Source organism: Salminus brasiliensis, chromosome 10 (assembly GCF_030463535.1).
Source record: "Salminus brasiliensis chromosome 10, fSalBra1.hap2, whole genome shotgun sequence".
NCBI lineage: Eukaryota > Metazoa > Chordata > Actinopteri > Characiformes > Bryconidae > Salminus > Salminus brasiliensis.
Window position 1 is genome coordinate 29,478,119 of NC_132887.1, and position 18,763 is coordinate 29,496,881.

At 41.0% G+C, this 18,763-nt stretch overlaps 1 protein-coding gene across 1 annotated transcript in view; it reads left to right on the forward strand.

Moving 5' to 3' along the window:
- plcb2 (phospholipase C, beta 2) overlaps positions 1-18,149 on the forward strand; it is a 46,860-nt gene extending 28,711 nt beyond the window's left edge. The window contains exons 28-32 of the mRNA XM_072690493.1: positions 8,564-8,628; positions 9,104-9,151; positions 13,065-13,116; positions 15,840-15,932; positions 17,085-18,149. Of these exons, the coding sequence (XP_072546594.1) occupies positions 8,564-8,628; positions 9,104-9,151; positions 13,065-13,116; positions 15,840-15,932; positions 17,085-17,264 (438 nt within the window). The 3' untranslated portion in view covers positions 17,265-18,149. The remainder of the gene's footprint in view (positions 1-8,563; positions 8,629-9,103; positions 9,152-13,064; positions 13,117-15,839; positions 15,933-17,084) is intronic.
- The last annotated feature ends 614 nt before the right edge of the window (positions 18,150-18,763 follow it).

Here is an 18,763-nt window from a genome sequence, read left to right on the forward strand (position 1 = left end):
GATGTGTGAGCCCTAATATGGTATAATTGTCCAACACATATATGTCCAAATGTTTGTGGACACTCCTTCTAATGGATGCATTCAGCTACATGAAGTTATATAAGATGTGCAAAAGAACATACACCTTGTCTAGTCTCTGCAGAGAAGAACTGCCAAAATATGAACCTTTTGGCACCATGTCTAATGCCATGCCTATAAAGCACCATTGAGCTGTGGCGCAGTGAAGCTATATTCTCTGGAATGATGGTGCTTCATCCTAAACTTTTGGGATACGTTGATGAGGGGATGAGGTGGGGTGGTGATCATCCAATATCCTGACCTCACTAACGGTCTTGTTGCTAAATGCAATCAAAACAAACATATTACACACCTCTGCACCCCTGTCTGCACCTTCAGTACTGAGTGCTGTGTCTGTTTATCTGCCCACTATTATTCATATTTATTTGCATTTTTGCTTCTCTGCTCTATGTTTGCACATTTGCATTTCCTGTAGATTTGTGTAGTTGTGTTGTGTTGCTCTATTGTTGCACTTTGGTCCTGGAGGAACGTAATTTTGCCTGACTGTGTACTTGAACACAGGTCAAATGACAGATAAGCTCTTGACTTGACATGAACAGTCAGGGTGACCTTTAATAACCTTGTTAGTAGATGATGGTGGTGTCTGAGCAGCAGAAGGTTTAGACACTCTTGAGCTCTATTACCCTTAAATATCCTACTCACTGAGCATGGGTGCAGGGAACTGCAGTAGAGACTGAGCAGAGACAGTTTATGGAGTGCCTATTTCCCCTTATTTAATAAAACAAATGACTGCAAAATGCTTGGGGAGCCTGCAGGTGAGTCCTCAATGAATGGACTCGCTAAATGGCCAAAAACTTCTTTCTTTCTTTCTTTCTTTAAATTTGGGAAGTAGAATGATGTATTTCACTAAAAAAGCAAAGAAAGCCTACCTGTATATACATTGTTCTCCAGCAAAAGGGTTTTGAGCAATAGAGACTCTAGCATTACTTCAACTGAGTGCTGACTGGTTAGCAAGCTGACGCTGGAGTTACGGCCAGTTATGACTTAACTGCTTTGTTTGGTGGTGTCTATGGCCGGCAGTTAACGTCCTGGCCAGCTAATGCTATGCTACTTTGCAGTGTTAGCCACATGTACATTACTACAACTTTACATGTACATTACTACAATACAGAAATAAAGGTTTATTAAATTGTGTTTCCCTTGTCAGCCCATGTCGTAATGCTGTTCTGTGATGAGGATATGAGGGCATTTTCTCATGAAAATAATCAAAAATGTATAAACTATGATCTTGCACCAAATGCTCCATAATAACCTGTTCATTTTGGACTCACTCAGGAGTGCCCACTAGTGTTTTACAAACCCAAACAATCTCAATTCAAAGTCAAAGTAAACGTTTCTCCAGCCTCCAATGTGCAAATATAACACAGAATGATTACACTAGACAAGTAGACATATCAGACAGCACTGACAGACATAAAATATACATAGAATAAATAAATAGCATATGTTAAATATAAAATAGAATACAAAAGAAATGATTGCACATAGTAAGATTATTGCACTTGTTTACAGTGATTATTGCACTTGTTTGTTCGTGTATGTTTTTGATCAAATGTCCTGAAGACCATTATGTTGTGTGTTATGTTAGTGGGTGTTTAGTAATCTGATTGCTTGTGGGACGAAGCTCTTGTTGAATCTAGCAGTCTTACACCGCACACAGGGGTAGCGTTTGCCAGAGGGCAGGAGGCTAAACAGTCCATTGGGCAGGGTGGGTGGGGTCTCTGACTATCTTGAATGAACGGCAGTGAGGATCTGATGATTCTACCGTCCTCACCACTCTCTGGAGAGCTTTCTGCTCTGAGGTAGTGTAGCCACCATACGAGACTGGGAGGCTGAATAGAGAGTAGTCGGACTTTAGTCGGACTGAGGGTTAAAACATTTTGCAGTAAGACTGCAGTGTTTATTAGGGTCCACGGCCAAACTGGGACTAAAACAAGCCATTATCTGCCCAAGTTAAAGGTGGCTGGACAAGTTAAAGACAGCTATCCAACCAATTTACCAAAGAAGCAATAGTCCATGGACATAGATTTGTAGCCAAGAACGTCCAGCTAACAGGCTCAAATCAAATCCTACCCTTTAGGAGGATAAAACCAGGCACACGGTGTTTTCAGGCACATTTAGTATATTGCTTCATGTGGGTTTTAATTTTAATTAAACTTAGCATGTTGTTAAGTTCGCGGTGGGCATGTTTTTTACCCCGCCTGTTTTCAATTGGTTACATAATCAAACAGCGAGCTCCCACGCGTTTCCTGCACCTGGATTCAATGGATTCAATGCAGTTGCTTCTCTTTTCTTGAGCTTCGGGCAGTCTATAAAAGGACATCTCTGAATTCTTGCTGAATCTATTTGTAAAGTCAGTCACACAGCGCCATTCACACTGAACGCTAACATTGCCACTCATTGGGCCTGCCTGCAGGGTCTCCCATCGCCGCTGACATCACGTGCATACCCTCCATTCTCCTATCTGGATTTTTACACTGGCTGTAATGGGCGTCTGCAGTCGTTCTCAAGCTCTATAAGAAACTGCAGCAACCTGTGACATGCTGTAGTGCTTAACTCGCGAATATGATCTTAGAAGTTAGAGAAATATTGTCTGATTACCGAAGGTCTGAAAATTGGCAGATTCCGGTATGTTTGATTTTTCCATCACTAAACTGCGGTTGATTAAATGCCTTTATTCGGAAAGTGCTGCAACGTCATCATCAAAAGCAAAGCAACCCACAATGTGCGACCGACATTACACTTTCCTGCAGCAAACTCAAGCATTTTCACTCCACCCTTTCTGAATGCTCTGTGTAGTCCACTCTGTGTAGTCCACCTCTGGTCTAGAGGTAATTCTTCCAACTATGTGGTTCATCATTAATTAGGAGAAAGTCTTTGGAGACCTCATTAGTTAAACCACGCCAGAACCTGATTCCACATATCAGCTAATTACCGAATCCTTTGTGAGTTAAATCAGGTGTGTTAGAACAGGGAAAACAATAGAGTTGTAGCATATGGTCTGCCCATATTAGAGCTTGATCCTAGTTCTGTACTTTGTATGAACTCTGTTGGTTCAAACTTCAATCAATATAGATTATTATCTTTTTTTTAATAAAGCAAGTAGGTATTTAATTTGAACAACAAACATAACTTACATTCACTTTAATTAAAGCCACAAAGCTCTTTTAAATGGGCTCTCTTCTTTTCAATTCAGCTCTGCTGTATTTCTGTCTGTATGTTTGACCTGCCACCTTGCTATCTGGATATTTGTGAACTTTTTTCAGCCTATGTTCAGTTTGAGAATTGCGATCTCAGTCTGAAAACAGAGCTTTTGGCTTTTTTATTTCTTGAGTGTGCAGAACTCTGTATGAGATATGGTTGATTTATTGATGACTGTTTCTGTGTGATCTGCAATTTGAACAGAATTTAGCATCACTTTGTCATGACAGCGCTGTGCGGAGGCTTCGGTTTCTACTGTGCTCAGATCTGTTACAGCAACTGTAATCTGAAAAGAGTTAAAAGCTAGAAAATCTCCACTTCCTCTGCTGTCTGATAAAGAGTGTGTTGGATTTCAGAGCTTGTGTTCGCTTTGTTAAGCTTTTATTTTCTGGCAGAAATCCTGTCCGAGTACTGCCGGCCTGAGTTAAGTGAAACAAGCCTGTTGTGTTTGTAACATGCCATCATCGTCACTTAGACACAAGATATGTGCTTCAGCTGTGTACTCTACAGCGGAAACATTGGCTGCATCGGGACAGTTGAATGAAGCCAGAAATCTAAAGTACAATATCTTGAGATTTTGACTGATCTGATATGCAATTCGAACCAAAATGTCTGACGGCTCTGCCAGTTTTTTATGTCGTTTTTTAGACTATGGTCGACACATTAGGCAAAATCAAAATATCAAATATTTCTTAAGACATTCATATACTTTGATTATAGATTTGGAAGCTGTTTTATTTACCCTGTCAATTCACCCAGTGCCTTGTTAATGAATCAGAATCTGGCGTTGCCACGTTCTGAATTGTTTCTATCCAATACAGCGATGTTCTCTCCTCTCTGCTCGCCATTGATCCCCCATTAGAGCAGCTCTTCTTAGAACTACCCCCTCCAGTCAGATTATCTGCATGGATCAGGGGAGTCAGACAGGCCCCCTCATTTGGGTGCACACCTGGTTAGGGACACTGTACTCCATTAACTTTACATTGACTTGTGTAGGACTGTGACGGTAAGCATATGACTGCAATACTGCGCTCATTACTGTCATCACTGCAGTTATTATTCGCTTATAAAAAGGATAGTTCCGGCTGAAAGATTTGATTTACTGAGGCAAGAGTAGGGTAGGGCTGTATTAAGGGTAATACCGTACCTCAGTAAGTATTTGGACGCATTCTTATAATTTGTCTGACTCGGATTCGGAAGCTGTGCATTAACTAGTCTGCAGACGAATTCAATAGTCTGTACACATGCTGGCAATGTTCTTCTTGAGGCATTTTTTAATCATTACCATTCTACTGGGCTTGCATGCTCTGGAGATGAATGGAAAAATTTCATAAATTTTCATAAATATTTAAATAACATTTGCGCAGGCCTATTGCATTCAGAAACTACTTATACTATACTATACTATAGTATATATACTATACAATACTATAGTATTTTATTGATTTAACCCTTTAAAGTCCCTACACCCTATTTACACCCTATGGCTTACTCTTTCATATCTTTCACTTATTCTTCACCATGATTCGCACCAGTTAATCATAAGGTTGGGTACCAGTTCTCAAACACATCAGTGACCCTGTGTGCTGATGCGGTTTGTAAAGATGTTTTTTGTACTAAAGTCTGTCAGTGTGCAGCCCTGTGCACTTCAGTTCATTACCAGAGAAAGTTTTGCAATAGCTTACCTCCACGTGAATGCCATCCATGTGAGGGAGCAGCACAGAATGACTGCCCATCACCTGTTGCAAGAAAAAAAATAAGAACTTTTCCCATTATGTAACACAACTGCAGAGCTGCTTCTTACGCGTGGCAGCCGAGCAACCATCCACACAGCGAGTCTAGAATCACTCATTAGACCTTCCAGTCTACTTCTGAGAAGACTGATTTACTCAGCGGTAGTTTATACATGCTCCTGTGGGGCCAGTTAGGGAGCTTCTCCATGTGCACGTTGGTCGGACAAGCCATTTTGTCCTCAATTCACCCAGTGCCACATTATTTAACCAATCAGAATCTGGCGTTGCCACGTTCTGAATTGTTTCCATTCAATAAAGTGATGTTCTCTCCCCTCAGCTTGCTATCGATCCCCCATTAGAACAGCTCTTCGTTGAGCTGCTCCCTCTAGTCAGATTATCTGCATGGATCAGGGGAGTCAGACAGGCCCCCTCGCCTGGGTGCACACCTGGCTTGGGACACTGTACTCCATTAACCTTGTATTGATCGCACACAGTCACTTCCACACAGGCCTCAGCAGAAAAAAAACAAAACATTGGCCTAGTGGGCTTCTGTGTGTTGCACCACACTCACTCAGTGCCGCAAATTAGCTGTGTTACAGCCTCTTTATCAGCGTGTTTCATGGGCTGCTTAAGTGAAAAGCACTCTAGTCTTAGTGCTTTCTGTCCTGCCTTGTTTGCGGTAACCTTGATCCTTTGTTTTGCCGTGTACCACTAGTTTGTTTTGTTTGTCCTGCCTTAGCGTTTTTCTCCCTGTTTAGCCGAAGCCCTGTTACCCAGTCCGATGCTCTGCTTCATGTTTTGGTTTGTCATTTGTTCCCTTCTGAGCTCGGCTCAGTTGACTAAGTTGGTTTTCCCTTCCCCTTTATGTTGTAGTGTTTGGTGTGGCGCAACAGATAATGCCACTACCTGCCACTGAGCTACCACACCATGTGGGAGACTGGGGTTCGAGTCCCAGTCTGGGTGACTATGCTGCGCTACACCAATAAGAGTCCTTGGGCAAGACTCTTTACACTACACTGACCCACCTCTGTAATACGAGCAACCTTGTAAGTCGCTCTGGATAAGAGCGTCAGCTAAATGTAGTAATGTAATGTTCTATGGTTTTCCCCTTTGCCCCGCTCAGCTTCCTCCCAGTCCCAGGGGTGTTGTTTTGCCCAGTTTGCTTTGTCACGTTCCGTTTTGCTTTCCAGGTCTGTCCCTTAGTTTGCTGCACTTCTGGTTATCTTCTGGTTGGTAGTTTTTTGTTACTTTGTTAGTTTGTTATTAAAGCCTTACATCGTCCATCCCAGCAAGCGTTTACTTGTTTTCACTGCCACGCCTGACCCGGCATGATACCTTTACAACAATAAGCATTGAGACACAACCTCTGCTTACCTAAGATTACTTCACCTCTAGACAGCACACATACCTGTCTTTGAGCTTTTCAACAAAGTTTTTAGTCAGTCAACAATTGAAATAGCCTCTTCTTCAATTATTGTACAGGAAATAACTCAAGACAAAGACAACTGTATTCATCACAGAGGGAAATTGGCCTTCACCATTAACCCATCCGTGCAGTGAACACACACATACACGCTAGTGAGCAAACACACACAGTGACAGTGAGCACATGTGCCCGGAGTGCTGGGCAGCCATCGTTGTGGTGTCTAGCCAAGAGGGTTGAGGTGAAGGCCTTGCTCAAGGGCCCAGCAGTGGCAGCTTGCCAAGCCTGGGTATTAAACCACCACTGCATACAGTTTTTTTTTTTTATAGCATTAGACTAGCACAGCTGGTCAGTTAGCCAGTTAGCTGTACTAATAAATGAATGACACTTATTAGCCCTACCTCAACATGTCTTTAACAGTGATTTAACCACCATGGCCAATAGAAAAGCCACTGGTAATACAGTGCAGCGAGCAACACTGTCACTATTTTGCCCCTATCATTCGGGGGTACTTTAGTGTAGTCTGGGGTGAAGTGTGTTGATATGATGTTTTTGAACACTCCCACTGCCATGGAGCTGCAGAACAGAACTGATCTGAACTGATGAACACTAAAGGAGAAAGGCTGATTGTAAGTGCAGGGCGAGGTGGGAGATCCATCTAAAATGCTGTTTCTGTTCTCTACTGGAGTATTATTTTCTTCTCCTACTTCCACCCTTACTTCACTACATATTTTACATAATACTTCTACTCTGTTAAATGTCTTTGTGCTGCATTGTTACTCTGTTACAATTATAAAAATGGTACGAATCATATCAAACCCACATTATTACCGCCAGAGTGCTAGATAGCACTGTCACCGCCTCAACATTGAGCAGAACAAGCGATCAAGCCGTGAGCGCCCATGCTGCCGTTCTTCCTTTACTCCGCTGCTGCAGCCGCTGCTGCTTTATTGCGAGATTACTTGTTTGTGGCCTAATGGCCTGAGATCTTTGTGGTAGGTTTGTTTATAAAGCTTAGGTTAAGCTCAGTGTTTTAAGCTGCTCTCCTCACTGATTTTTACATATGAGACACTTATGTGGCAGGTTGAGTCAGTTCTGTTCAGCCTTTCTTTTGGGCTAAGGTTTATTTAGAGAGTTAACTAAAGATTGCATGTTCATGAACTCTGTCCTGTACAATCCTGTCCTTTTTCTACAGCCAGAGGAATTGTGACAGTCCTTAAGTCTAAGCATTATATAAACACTGATATTCAGACTTTTGACTGCTTTCTGTAATAACTACATCCACAATACTTGTACTTTTACTTTCAGTACTTCAGTAGTAATAATAGAAATAAATTACTTGCAATAACAAAATAACAAGTACAAAAATGTTGAATACTTCAATACTTCCACTTAAGTACGGAGCTTAAATAACTAAAAGCACTTCTACTTCTACTCAAGTCACTTTTTTGATTGAGCACTTGTACTTTTACTAAAGCCATATAGCAACTGCATTGCAGGCAAATGTTTTTGCATGCTTTTGTATCATTGAATGCAGTCACCTTGCATCACCTTAGTAACTATCAGACAAGACATATTAGTTAACAGCACCCTACTAACCACCTAGCAACATACTAGCAACTATGTGAGACACCAGCATAACAAAGCATAGCAACCACTTGGAACAGCAACCCATTGGAGAGCTGCAATTCTGGAGTAACCACTTGTAATACAATAGCAACTGCTTAGCAACAATAAAACAACCACTTGGAACAGCACATCAACTACCTAGCAACCCTATTGCTCTCTAGTACTTTATACATGTCTGGGGATATCTGGCAAGGTCTGTCCTACCACACCTGCAGCCTTCACTTTGAGACTAGTTATGACAGTTATGATTACTTATGATAGCTAGTTCATATACTATAAATACACACTACACAGCTTCTAAACAACGAGTGTTTCAGTGTGCTTATCCTAGAGTGCCTGAAACCCATGATCCACATTCAGTAAGGAAATGAGAGTATTTTCTTTCTTACTATATAGCTGAGTGGCGATGCCCAGACAGGGCAGCTGGTGTGTCCTGTGTGTGTTTTTGAGTGTGAAAGTGCAACTTCCTGTGTTCTGATTTCTGCCTCCTGTTTTATAGCGTGTGACCAAGCTGCTGGAGATGGCCACAGAAAGACACTGCAGTGAAACGAAGGCGCTGAACAGGTTTGTGTGTGTGTGTGTGTGTGTGTGTGTGTGTGTGTTTGGCTGCGTGGGCATGTGTGTGCCCTTGACCTTTTGGGCGAGAGAAAAACACAGAAATGAGTGATGAGTCACCTTGTGTTGCAGGCTATTTAGCTTTCTCATTCTCCTAATGGATCAGAGTGCTGTGTGTGAGCGTGTGTGTGACTGTGTGTGTGTTGCTGAAACATATATTTTGATAATGAATCTCTTCTCTGTGGTTTGATAAAGACACATAATACAGTGGTCAGTGTTTTTACTGTAATTTGAGTTACAGTGCTAACAGAGGTTCTGAGAATTACAGCTTAAGTGAGTTGGTTTGATTATGTGTGATTTGTCGTGTTTAGGAGTGCTACCAGTCAGATGTATTTGTGTGTGTGTGTGTGTGAGTGGAGAGATGATCAATCAGGTTCAGTTGATGGAGCTCAATATCAGTACCATGCTGTTTTGCTCTTTCCAGTGAAAATAAAGAGGGAAAGAAGAAGCGCACATGTTCCGAGAAGAGCAGGTGAGCTGATAGCACATGCACTCTGCTGGACTGAACTGAACTGAACTGATGAACTGAACACATTAATGAACATACATCACCTGGAAGAAGATGGTAGAATATTTAAATCCCACAATTTCGTCACCCATGATGTTGGTTTCAGCAGTCTCGTGGGAGATGGCTGATTTGGAGATGCTGATTTCCGGTACCACGGCCTGTTTTCACACATGGGCAGACTGAGAAATTAGGCAGAACTCTGATCGAAGAGTATACATGCATTGAGAAATCCGGTTACTGAGCTAAAACCCAATTCTTTTCATGGGATTTCTGGACCTTACTATGATCTAAGAAATTAGAGCATGCTGTTTACATGCCCACTTGAATAATCAGATCACTGCGGGAATATGATTATGATCAGAATCTAGAGGGCATTTAAATGCACTCAGTGATTATATGGGTACAGTGGCACCTTTTAACAGTTCTTGAAGTTTGTTGTACTGGAAGAAGGAACAATGGGCAAGCATAAGGATCTTCTCCAAAACTCTTGGTCTTGTGGGGAGTTTCTGGTATGCAATGGTCAGTAGCTACAAATAGTGCTTCAAGGAAGGATGACCAGTGTGTTTTGGGGGCATGAGGCAGACTTCCACAATATTAGGCAGATGGTTTTAATGTTATGGATGATCGGTGTCTGGTTCCACAATGTCAAAATGTTAATCAGCTAAAATAGCAGCTTCTTGACTCTTAAAGGCCAAAGGAATCCCCACACCAGGCATACAGGCAAACATGCTCACGCTTTCCATAAATCTGGGGACACTTGGTCTCCATAAAAAGCTGATTTCATTATATGTTCAAACCTGTATGAGCTTGTTAGATATCCCCTTCCAAAACAATTGCCATCAATATGGAATTGGACCCTCTTTGCAGCTACTTCACTTTTGTGGGAAATCTTTCCACTAGAATTTGGAGTGTGTCTGTGGGAATTTGTGGCCATTCAGTCAAAAAAGCATTTGTGAGGTCAGGTACTGACATTAGGTGAGAAGATCTGTCTCACAAATCAACGTTCCAGTTCATCCCAAAGTTGTTCGATACATTGGAGGTCAGAAGTCAGCCCAAGACCATTATCCCTCCTCAAAGTAAATATGAAGTCTGTTAGGCAGTTCTCCTGGCATCCACCAAATCCTGATCTGTCTATGAGACTGGCAAATACTGAGGTGTGATTCATCACACCAAAAAAAAAGTGATGTCAAGCTGTGCTTAGATCTTAGGCTTATGTATAGCTGCTCAGCCATGGAGACCCATTTTATAAGCATCCTATGCACAGTTCTTCTTCTGGAGGATGTTCAGAACTGTGTAGAGAGTTGACAGTGCTACATTTACATTTACAAGTCACTGAGCTCTACAGTATGAACCGTTTACTGTGAATGGCTGTGTATGGAGATTGCATGGTTACATGTGTGACCAAAAAAATGGTGTTGACTATCTATTCATTAAAAACAAGTGCAACATATAAATGTAGCCAGCAGGCAAGAAAAGCTGAGACCTTATACATCAGCGTCAGAGCTCCTGGTTACAGCTCACTAGTGAATGCCACACTATATTTGAATGAGACTCAAAATCACCTGTTGAATATGTTACACATTGTGAGAAATTGGTCTTTTTTCATGCACATACATTGTTTCAGATGGTACTTTTACTCTTTACCAGTTTGCTACCAATATGCTAAAATTCACAGTTTTTCAGCAGATCTTTACGTAAAATTAAAAACTGAAAAATGCCACTTGCATAAGCTTTCAAAGTGGTATCAGTATCCTTCAGACTGGCACCTGGTAGAACCAGCTTAGCACAATTTGGGGGATTTTCACTCCGGTTGGTTGGATGACGCTTAAGGCACTGAAATTGTCAAGTAGTGCCACTGATTCCCTTGGACTGAGATCTGGTCTGTAGTTTGGACACTGTAGAACATTTACCATATTGTTGTTGGGTCACTCCTGTGGTCTTGTGGTTGAGATCATCATCCCGCTGAAAGGTAATGCTTCTCTTAGCTATAGTTTGTTAGCAGACTGTGGTGAGTTGCCTTGTATCTCCTTGTATATTGCACCATCCATCTGTCATTCCATTTTTTAAAGATGCCCTGTCCCTGCTGAGGAAAAGCATGCCCACAATATGATGCTGCCACCCCCATGCTTTACATGGCGTTTGTTGAGGAAAGAGACAACTACTGGAGAAAAAGGAGTCTCTAGTTTGGGCCATGTTACGTTTCTGCCACATATAGTATTTTGAATTCTTTGTGTAACCAAAAAACCTTGTCCCTATGGGTCACTATGATGATTTCTGATGAATCAGAGACTCTTTTTTTTTCCTCAGTAGTTGCTTTTTTTTTTTTTAGACACTTTTCAATACTGGTCAGTTGTAGGCCGAGTTCTTTGTGTCGGTGACTGGTGCAGCTTCTTTCCAGTCTCAGCCACTGTACCTCCTTCAGCACTATTGCTGGCCTTTGTGTGGCTGCTCTCACGAATCTCAGCTTTGAGGGACTGCTCTGTCTAGCCAGTGAGTGGGCGGCATGATGCAGCTTTCCTCACAATTGATTCAACAATGCTCTTTTGCATGTCTGCATCTTTAGCTCCAAATTACACAGAATGCTCTTTGGTGTTAAAAGCCTATCTGACCAATTTGGACAGCTTATCTGACCAATCTAGCCAATAATATTTGAAGTAAAGAGGAAGAAAATCTACAACTAAAGGTTAATTGTAAGTGTAAACTTGTCTAATATATTCTTTCTCATAGGAAGTGTATGGTTTTTAGAATAATAAACAAAGCACTAAATACTAGTATTGCTGATAAATCAGCTGTACCTCAATATGGGCTATTATTATGGTTGCTATGCGCAACTATACTGTTAATCAACTTAGATATGCGTGTGTGTATATAAAAAGCTGGGACAGTGGTGGTTCAGCAAGCTGTCACTGTTTTGGCCCCTCTTTGCTCCCCAGTTGCCTAGCTTTGGACATGTGTGCTCACTGTCACTGTGTGTGTTTGATCACTAGTGTGTATGTGTGTGTTGACTGCACGGATGGGTTAAAGGTGGAAGCCAAATTCAATTCAATCTGTGTCCAACACAATTGGTGAAGGTTAGTTCACAATTGGTTGCCTTGTCTTGTCTCTGTATATACACTGCATTCATCTTCCATTTTATTATTATTTTTCTGCCAGATTTCCATCACGTTTTTGAGATATCGACACCATTCCAACTCCAGATTATGGTCTAATTGTGTGATTTGAGCTTGTATACAGGACATGCTGGACGCTTTCTGTGTGGCAATGGATTTTTGCTGAGTTTTACCCCCTAGGAATAAATGTGGTGCAAATGTTTGTACATACTGCAAAACTAACAGTGACACAAATCTCACTGGTATCACCCAATCGACCACATGCAACAGCAACAGCAACCACTCTGCAACAACAAAGCAAACACCTGAGACACAATAGCAACTATCTGGCATACTATAGCAACACTTATTGGCAGCACCATAGCAACCACTCAGCAACATCAGAGAAACCACCTGATATACCATGGAAACAACTTAGCAACACCATGGCAACCACTTAGCAGCACCATAGCAAGCACCTAGCAACCGCTTCGCAACATCATAGCAGCTACGTAGAAACACCTTAGCAACCAGCTAGCTAGCAACACCAAAGAAACCACCAATAATACTATAGCAACCCCATAGCAATAGCCTAGCATCTACCATCAAGTGAGAACCATTTTAGCTGTGCAGCCATTCTGCGTTTCTCTCAGAGAATGTACTTTTCTAGTCGTTATTATCACACTCTAGTGAAGGCCAGTTCTACCAACACAAATTCCTCATGCTTGCAGATGTCCTTGGCCGATTAAGCCATTATGATTGTGATCAGTTTAAGTGTTGTGTTTCAGGCTGAAGAGGAGCATGAGTTGTGATCAGCTTGACGAGGACAATGACACACAGGTAAGCCAACAAAGTGAGTGAGTGAATGAATGAATGAATGAATGAATGAGGATGGGAAGGAGTGACTGACAGACATGAAGAAAAAGAGGCCTTGCAGGAGAGAAAAGAAAACTGAGAGGCACTGAAACTGGAGTGAAAGCAACCAAGCTAACAAGTGCCAGTAACCATGGCTACTGTGGAGAGCTTATAGACAAAAAGGCTTCAGATCTGTATAAATGCACACACACACACACACACACACACACATACACACACACACACACACCGACATCAGGGCACCCTGACTAAAGAGTGGTTCTCTCTTAGTCATGCTGTTTTCAGCTGGTGTGGACTTGGGAGCATGTGGGATGTGACTAATTCTCCTTCACATATTGACTCATCAAAATTCATTCAGTGTTTTTGTGTGACTGGCCCATCACTTGGAAATCTGGAGAGTCGGTGCAATATGGCTTGTGTGCTCTCAGAGAAAAAAGTTTAAAGGTGGCCTAGTGGAGTTCTCAGACGAGAGTGCACGTTCTATTTAACCACTGAGCAGAGCAAGACTGAGCAGAGCAGGAGCAACATAGACATCCAGGTTGTGTAGAGAGAGAGAGCAGTTACACAGAGTGTAGAACTGCAGAATAGAATTACTGTTACTGTGTTACTTTATATTCTACTTCTTCTCCTTCCTTTGCCTCCTTCGTCTTAATCCAATTATCCTTCTTCTTCTTCTTCTTCTTCTTCCTTTTTTTGTTCTTCTTTTTTTTTCTTTTTTATATCTTTCTTTTTCTCTTTAGTCTCCTTTTTCTTCTTCTCCTCCTTCTTACCCTTCTTTTTCTTTACCTTCTTTTTTTATCTTTCTTTTTCTCCTTAGTCTCCTTCTCCTCATCATCATCCTTCTTCACCTTCTTCACCTTCTTCTTCTTCACCTACTTCTTTAGCTTTTCCATCTTCCTCTCCTTGTTTTTCTTGTCCTTCTCTCTCCTTCTCCTTATTCCATTTTTCCATCTTTTTCTCCTCCTGTTTCTTCTTCCTTTGCCTCCTTTATTTATCTCCTTTCACGTCTTCTTCTTTTTCTGTCGTCTCATTCTCCTTCTTTTCCTCATCACCATACTTCTTTACATTATCCTCTTCTTCTTTTTCTCCTCCCTCTCTCCCTCCCCTTTTCTCCCCTACCTTCTTCTTCACCTTCTCCTTCTTCCTCTCCTTGTTTTTTTGTCTTCTTTCTCTCCTTCTTCTCCTTATTCCACTTTTCTTCTTTCTCTTCTTCTTCTTCATCTTTGTCTCCTTCTTCGTCTCTTACTTTTTCTCCTTCGTCTCATTTTTCTCCTCCTCCTCCTCCTCATTCTTCTTCACCTTCTTCTTTTTCTCCTTCTTCTCCTTCTACTTATTCCGCTTGTCCTTCTTTTCAGCTGCTCTTTCTTTATCTTCTTCGTTTTCTCCATCATTCTTCTTCACATTTCTTTCTTTCTTCATCTTCCTTTTGTTTTTTCTCCCCCTTTTTTTCTTCACCTACTTCATCTTCTTCATCTTCTTCTTCTTTTCTTCTTCAGTTTCTTCCACTTTTTCTTGTCATCTGTCTCCTTCGTTTGCCTCCTTCATCTTTATCCACTTCTTCTTCATCATCTTCTGCTCTTTCAGCTTTCTCTTTCTTGTCTCCTTCTCCTTCAGCTAAAGTCTCTCTACTAAAAACATCTATTTTATGACATATTTGTATTATAAAATGACCAAAACCTAAAAGAAACATCCACAAAGTACTACAAAGTCTGTTGTCCTCATTCAACATTTAAGAGTTACTTGGTAACGATAGCACACTCTAAATGCATTACCTGGCACACAGGTACTATTCATTGAATGTACTGTTCATTGAAATTGAATTAATTTATGTATTTTATCATATTTACTGTTGGTGCTTTTACTCAAGACTGTGCATTACAGTGTTTTTGCAGTGAGTAAGTGGGTTTTAGGCACTATGCTTCACAACAAAATTAAAAACATCTCTTAGCTGTGAGAAAGTAACGTTTTACCTTGATCTGTTGAGCTGAATAATTTAAAAGTTGCCCTGTTTTGCAACATTCTATGAAGTTGTCTAAAGTAAAATCATGCCAAACTAATTTGAGCAGGATTTTATTCGACTAAACTACCACTTTTAGTAGTGCACTTCTACAGTGGTCATATTATTTTGACATTGATTCACACGTATTAAAGCATAGTTTAAATGTGATGGAAAAATAATGTTTAGGACACACAATTTTTTCAGTTTTGTAACTGTAAGTTGTTGAGGTCGTCTTCGTACTTCACCTCTTTCATGAGTGTATGAAACTTTTAGACAGGGTTTGAGCATTGGCTCTACTCTTTCTAGTGTAATATTTAGATTTGTGATTGATGAATGCATGCACATAATGTAGAAACAGAACTGTTTCTTTGTTCTGTTTACTGAGATCCACACACACACTCATATGTGCTACTCAAGCATTCACACACATACAAACAAGTTTCCTTTCTGAATGTCCAACACTAGCTATAGTAGAATTGGCTTCAGCAGGATGTCTTGCTTGCAGCGTGATCTCATACTGCAGATATGTGCGAATCTGACCTTTCTGTGCTGCAGACCTGCTTGGAAAAAAATCCAAGTGGTAAACAAACATGTGCATGCATTCAATTACATAAATGCAAATGTGAGAAATGTATATGCGGTATGAATCATGTGGCAATGTTAACATGACGCCCGTTCCACCACCCAGCCCACAGGCAGCAGTGGGAGTCCAGAGCTGGAGCAGAAGCTGAGGAAGAAACAAGCCGACACTCTGGCCGATATCAGAGCGATGAGTGGCCAGGTAAACTGCAGCCTGCACGCATCACAGCCAGGGACTTATCATTAAAGCACTACTCCAGTGTTTCTGAAACCTTTACTCGGCCCGCCGTATCTGTAGCAACTGACGGATAATCATGGATAGTAATTTCCCTGTACTTAGAGACAGAAAAGAAAACCAGCTGACTCTAAAAATCACTTATAGTTGAAGCCAATGGACAGGTGAAGCATCTGCCCACTGGCTTGTGTAATAGATGTGTTCTGAGGCGGGGAGATTGCTATTCTGTTCCAGACGCAGGGGAATTATCGGCCATGATCACTGACTGGATGCTACAGATGCAGTAGGGAGAGCTAAAAGATGCTGACAGCCCTTTTAAAGCATTAATTAAATTAAAGCAACAGCCATATTGTACAGCAAAACCAACAGTCTGCGATCAACTTAACCCTTTAAAAGGCCAGTGGTCCTCCAATGTACCAAAAACATTGCTTTTCCATGCTATTACCATGGAATAGCCCCATCAGTTTGCACAGAAGTCCCTGTAGCTACTGAGTAATACACCTTAGTGTGTAATAGGCCTTAAAGTGTTAAGGGGTTAAATAGTCCTATTTATGCAAAAACAACAGTTGTTGAGATGAATCCAGTACCTTTTCTGGTTTTGGGAAGAAGCTGGTTAACATCAGTGTCTTGCTCAACAAAGTGTTATTCATGAATTTGATGGTGAGCCCAGATTTTAAGAGTTCTCAGGGGCATCATTAAAAAGACAGTTTGGCTGCCGATAGTTGTACTGTACTGTAAACGGACATTCTCAAAAACCACTTAAACACATAAATACTTAAATACTAGTCTTTGTTAAGAAGCATTGCCAATAGAATAGGACTCTCTGGAGCAGATAAACATTAACCTATTAACACCATGCCTGATGCCAGATGTTGGCTAGAGAGGCATAAACCTATGGAGCAGTAAAACTGTGTACCCTGGAATGATGGTACTCCATCCAATACTTTTGAGTATGAGTTAGGGTGAGGTGGGGTCAAATCAAGTTCTGTCTGTAAGGCTAGATTAGATGAATTTAACATAGGTTAAAGCTGAATAACAGCAGTTAAATATGTCTGTAAATGATCAAACTACAAAGAGAGTGATACTATAAAATCAGACTTTATCTTTGTGTGCTTTCAGCTGCACCAGGAAGCCATGTCAGATCATGCTAAGAGGATGTGGTCGCTGCCCTGTGACCTGCGGGAGGCGGTCAATGCATGTGTTAGTCCTCACTTCCCTGAGCAGGTGGAGAAAGGTGTGGAAAAGAGGCCAGAGCATGGTGGCCATGGAGCACACTATGGCCATGTTTTCCTGGGTTGATAGCAGCTCTGTTTCCTCTATGAAACATGCTCATGTTTTTGGTGTTTATTCTGTTTTGTTATTTAGTTAAGTGAAAGTTTGATAGACTATTGTGTTATAATATGTTTGCATTTTAAATGGTCAGGGCTTGGTTTTCCAAATGTTTCTTAGCACAAGGATGACTCTACAATGGTCAAGCAAGCATTACAAATATCATCTTAAAACTAAGACTGTTACTATGTTGGGAAACTTCTGCAGTTTGAATAAAAAGCTAAGTTACTGCACTTGTGTGGAAGCAATAATTGTGTCAAAGTGATGGTAGTTTTGCACTGGGACTTCAAGTCATGTAATGGAAGTTTATAGCCACTAATTTAAATAGTCTCACATATGTTTATGTTTTCTGACATTAAATGACATCAAATTGTGATTATTATTATTACTTATAAAAGTGGACAAAAGTATCCTAAAACCACTATATGGTTATCTGAAACATAATAGGACAGAATTGGAATATGGCAGTAACCCAAAACATTCCAGTAAATAAATCAAAGAATAGTTCATAATAAAGAAATACTTGGACTCAAAATGGCCAAGTCAAAGTCTGGATCTTAATCCTATTCAGAAGCTGTGGGTAATTTGCATGCAAGAAACCCCTCAAATATCACACAGCTAAAAGAATTCTGCATGGAGGAGTGGGAAAGGTGCTCTCCTACTCAATGTTAGAGACTGGTAGAAGGTTATAGAGAAAGTCTAATTGGAATATTTCAACCAAAAAGGGAAATACCAGTAATTAAGGCATAGGCTGTTGTAATGTTGTCTAATTATGTGAAATACATTTCTTCAGTTGTCTTTCTTTATTGTTGTATCTCACCTCCATCCCTTAATATTGTTCAAATGAAGATCAAATGTCCATATGAACAAATATATTAAAAAAGACAAATGTCTTCTTGAGGTGTTCTCATTTTTTCACATGACTGTAGTTACATCCATCTTGTAACCTCACTTGGATCCACACTCTTTGGGGAAAGGAAAAAATTGTATAGATCAGATTTTTACCTGATGGCTTTAAACCAGTCCAGGAATTAAATGTTCTATCTAGTAAAAATGTGCCAGAATCTCTTCTCAGATATTTGTAGTGGCAGCCACTGTTTGCCTTCGATGCAGTGAATCCAAGATGTGTGATGCAACACAGACTCAGCACCTAAAACTGAAACTGTGCTAGTACAGAAATGTGTCAGTTGTGTCTGTAACACTTAATGACTGTTACAGGAACATGCACTCAGCGTGCACTTGATAAGAAATATTAGACACTTTTCAGGTCAACTATATATGTGTAGAATTACTCAGTGTAGTCCTAGGGGCAGTGGTGGCTCAGCGGTTAGAGCGCCGGGATATCGATAACAGGGTTGTGGGTTCGATTCCCGGGCTCGGCAAGCTGCCACTGTTGGGCCCTTGAGCAAGGCCCTTTACCCTCTCTGCTCCCCGGGCGCTGGAGTTGGCTGCCCACCGCTCTGGGTGTG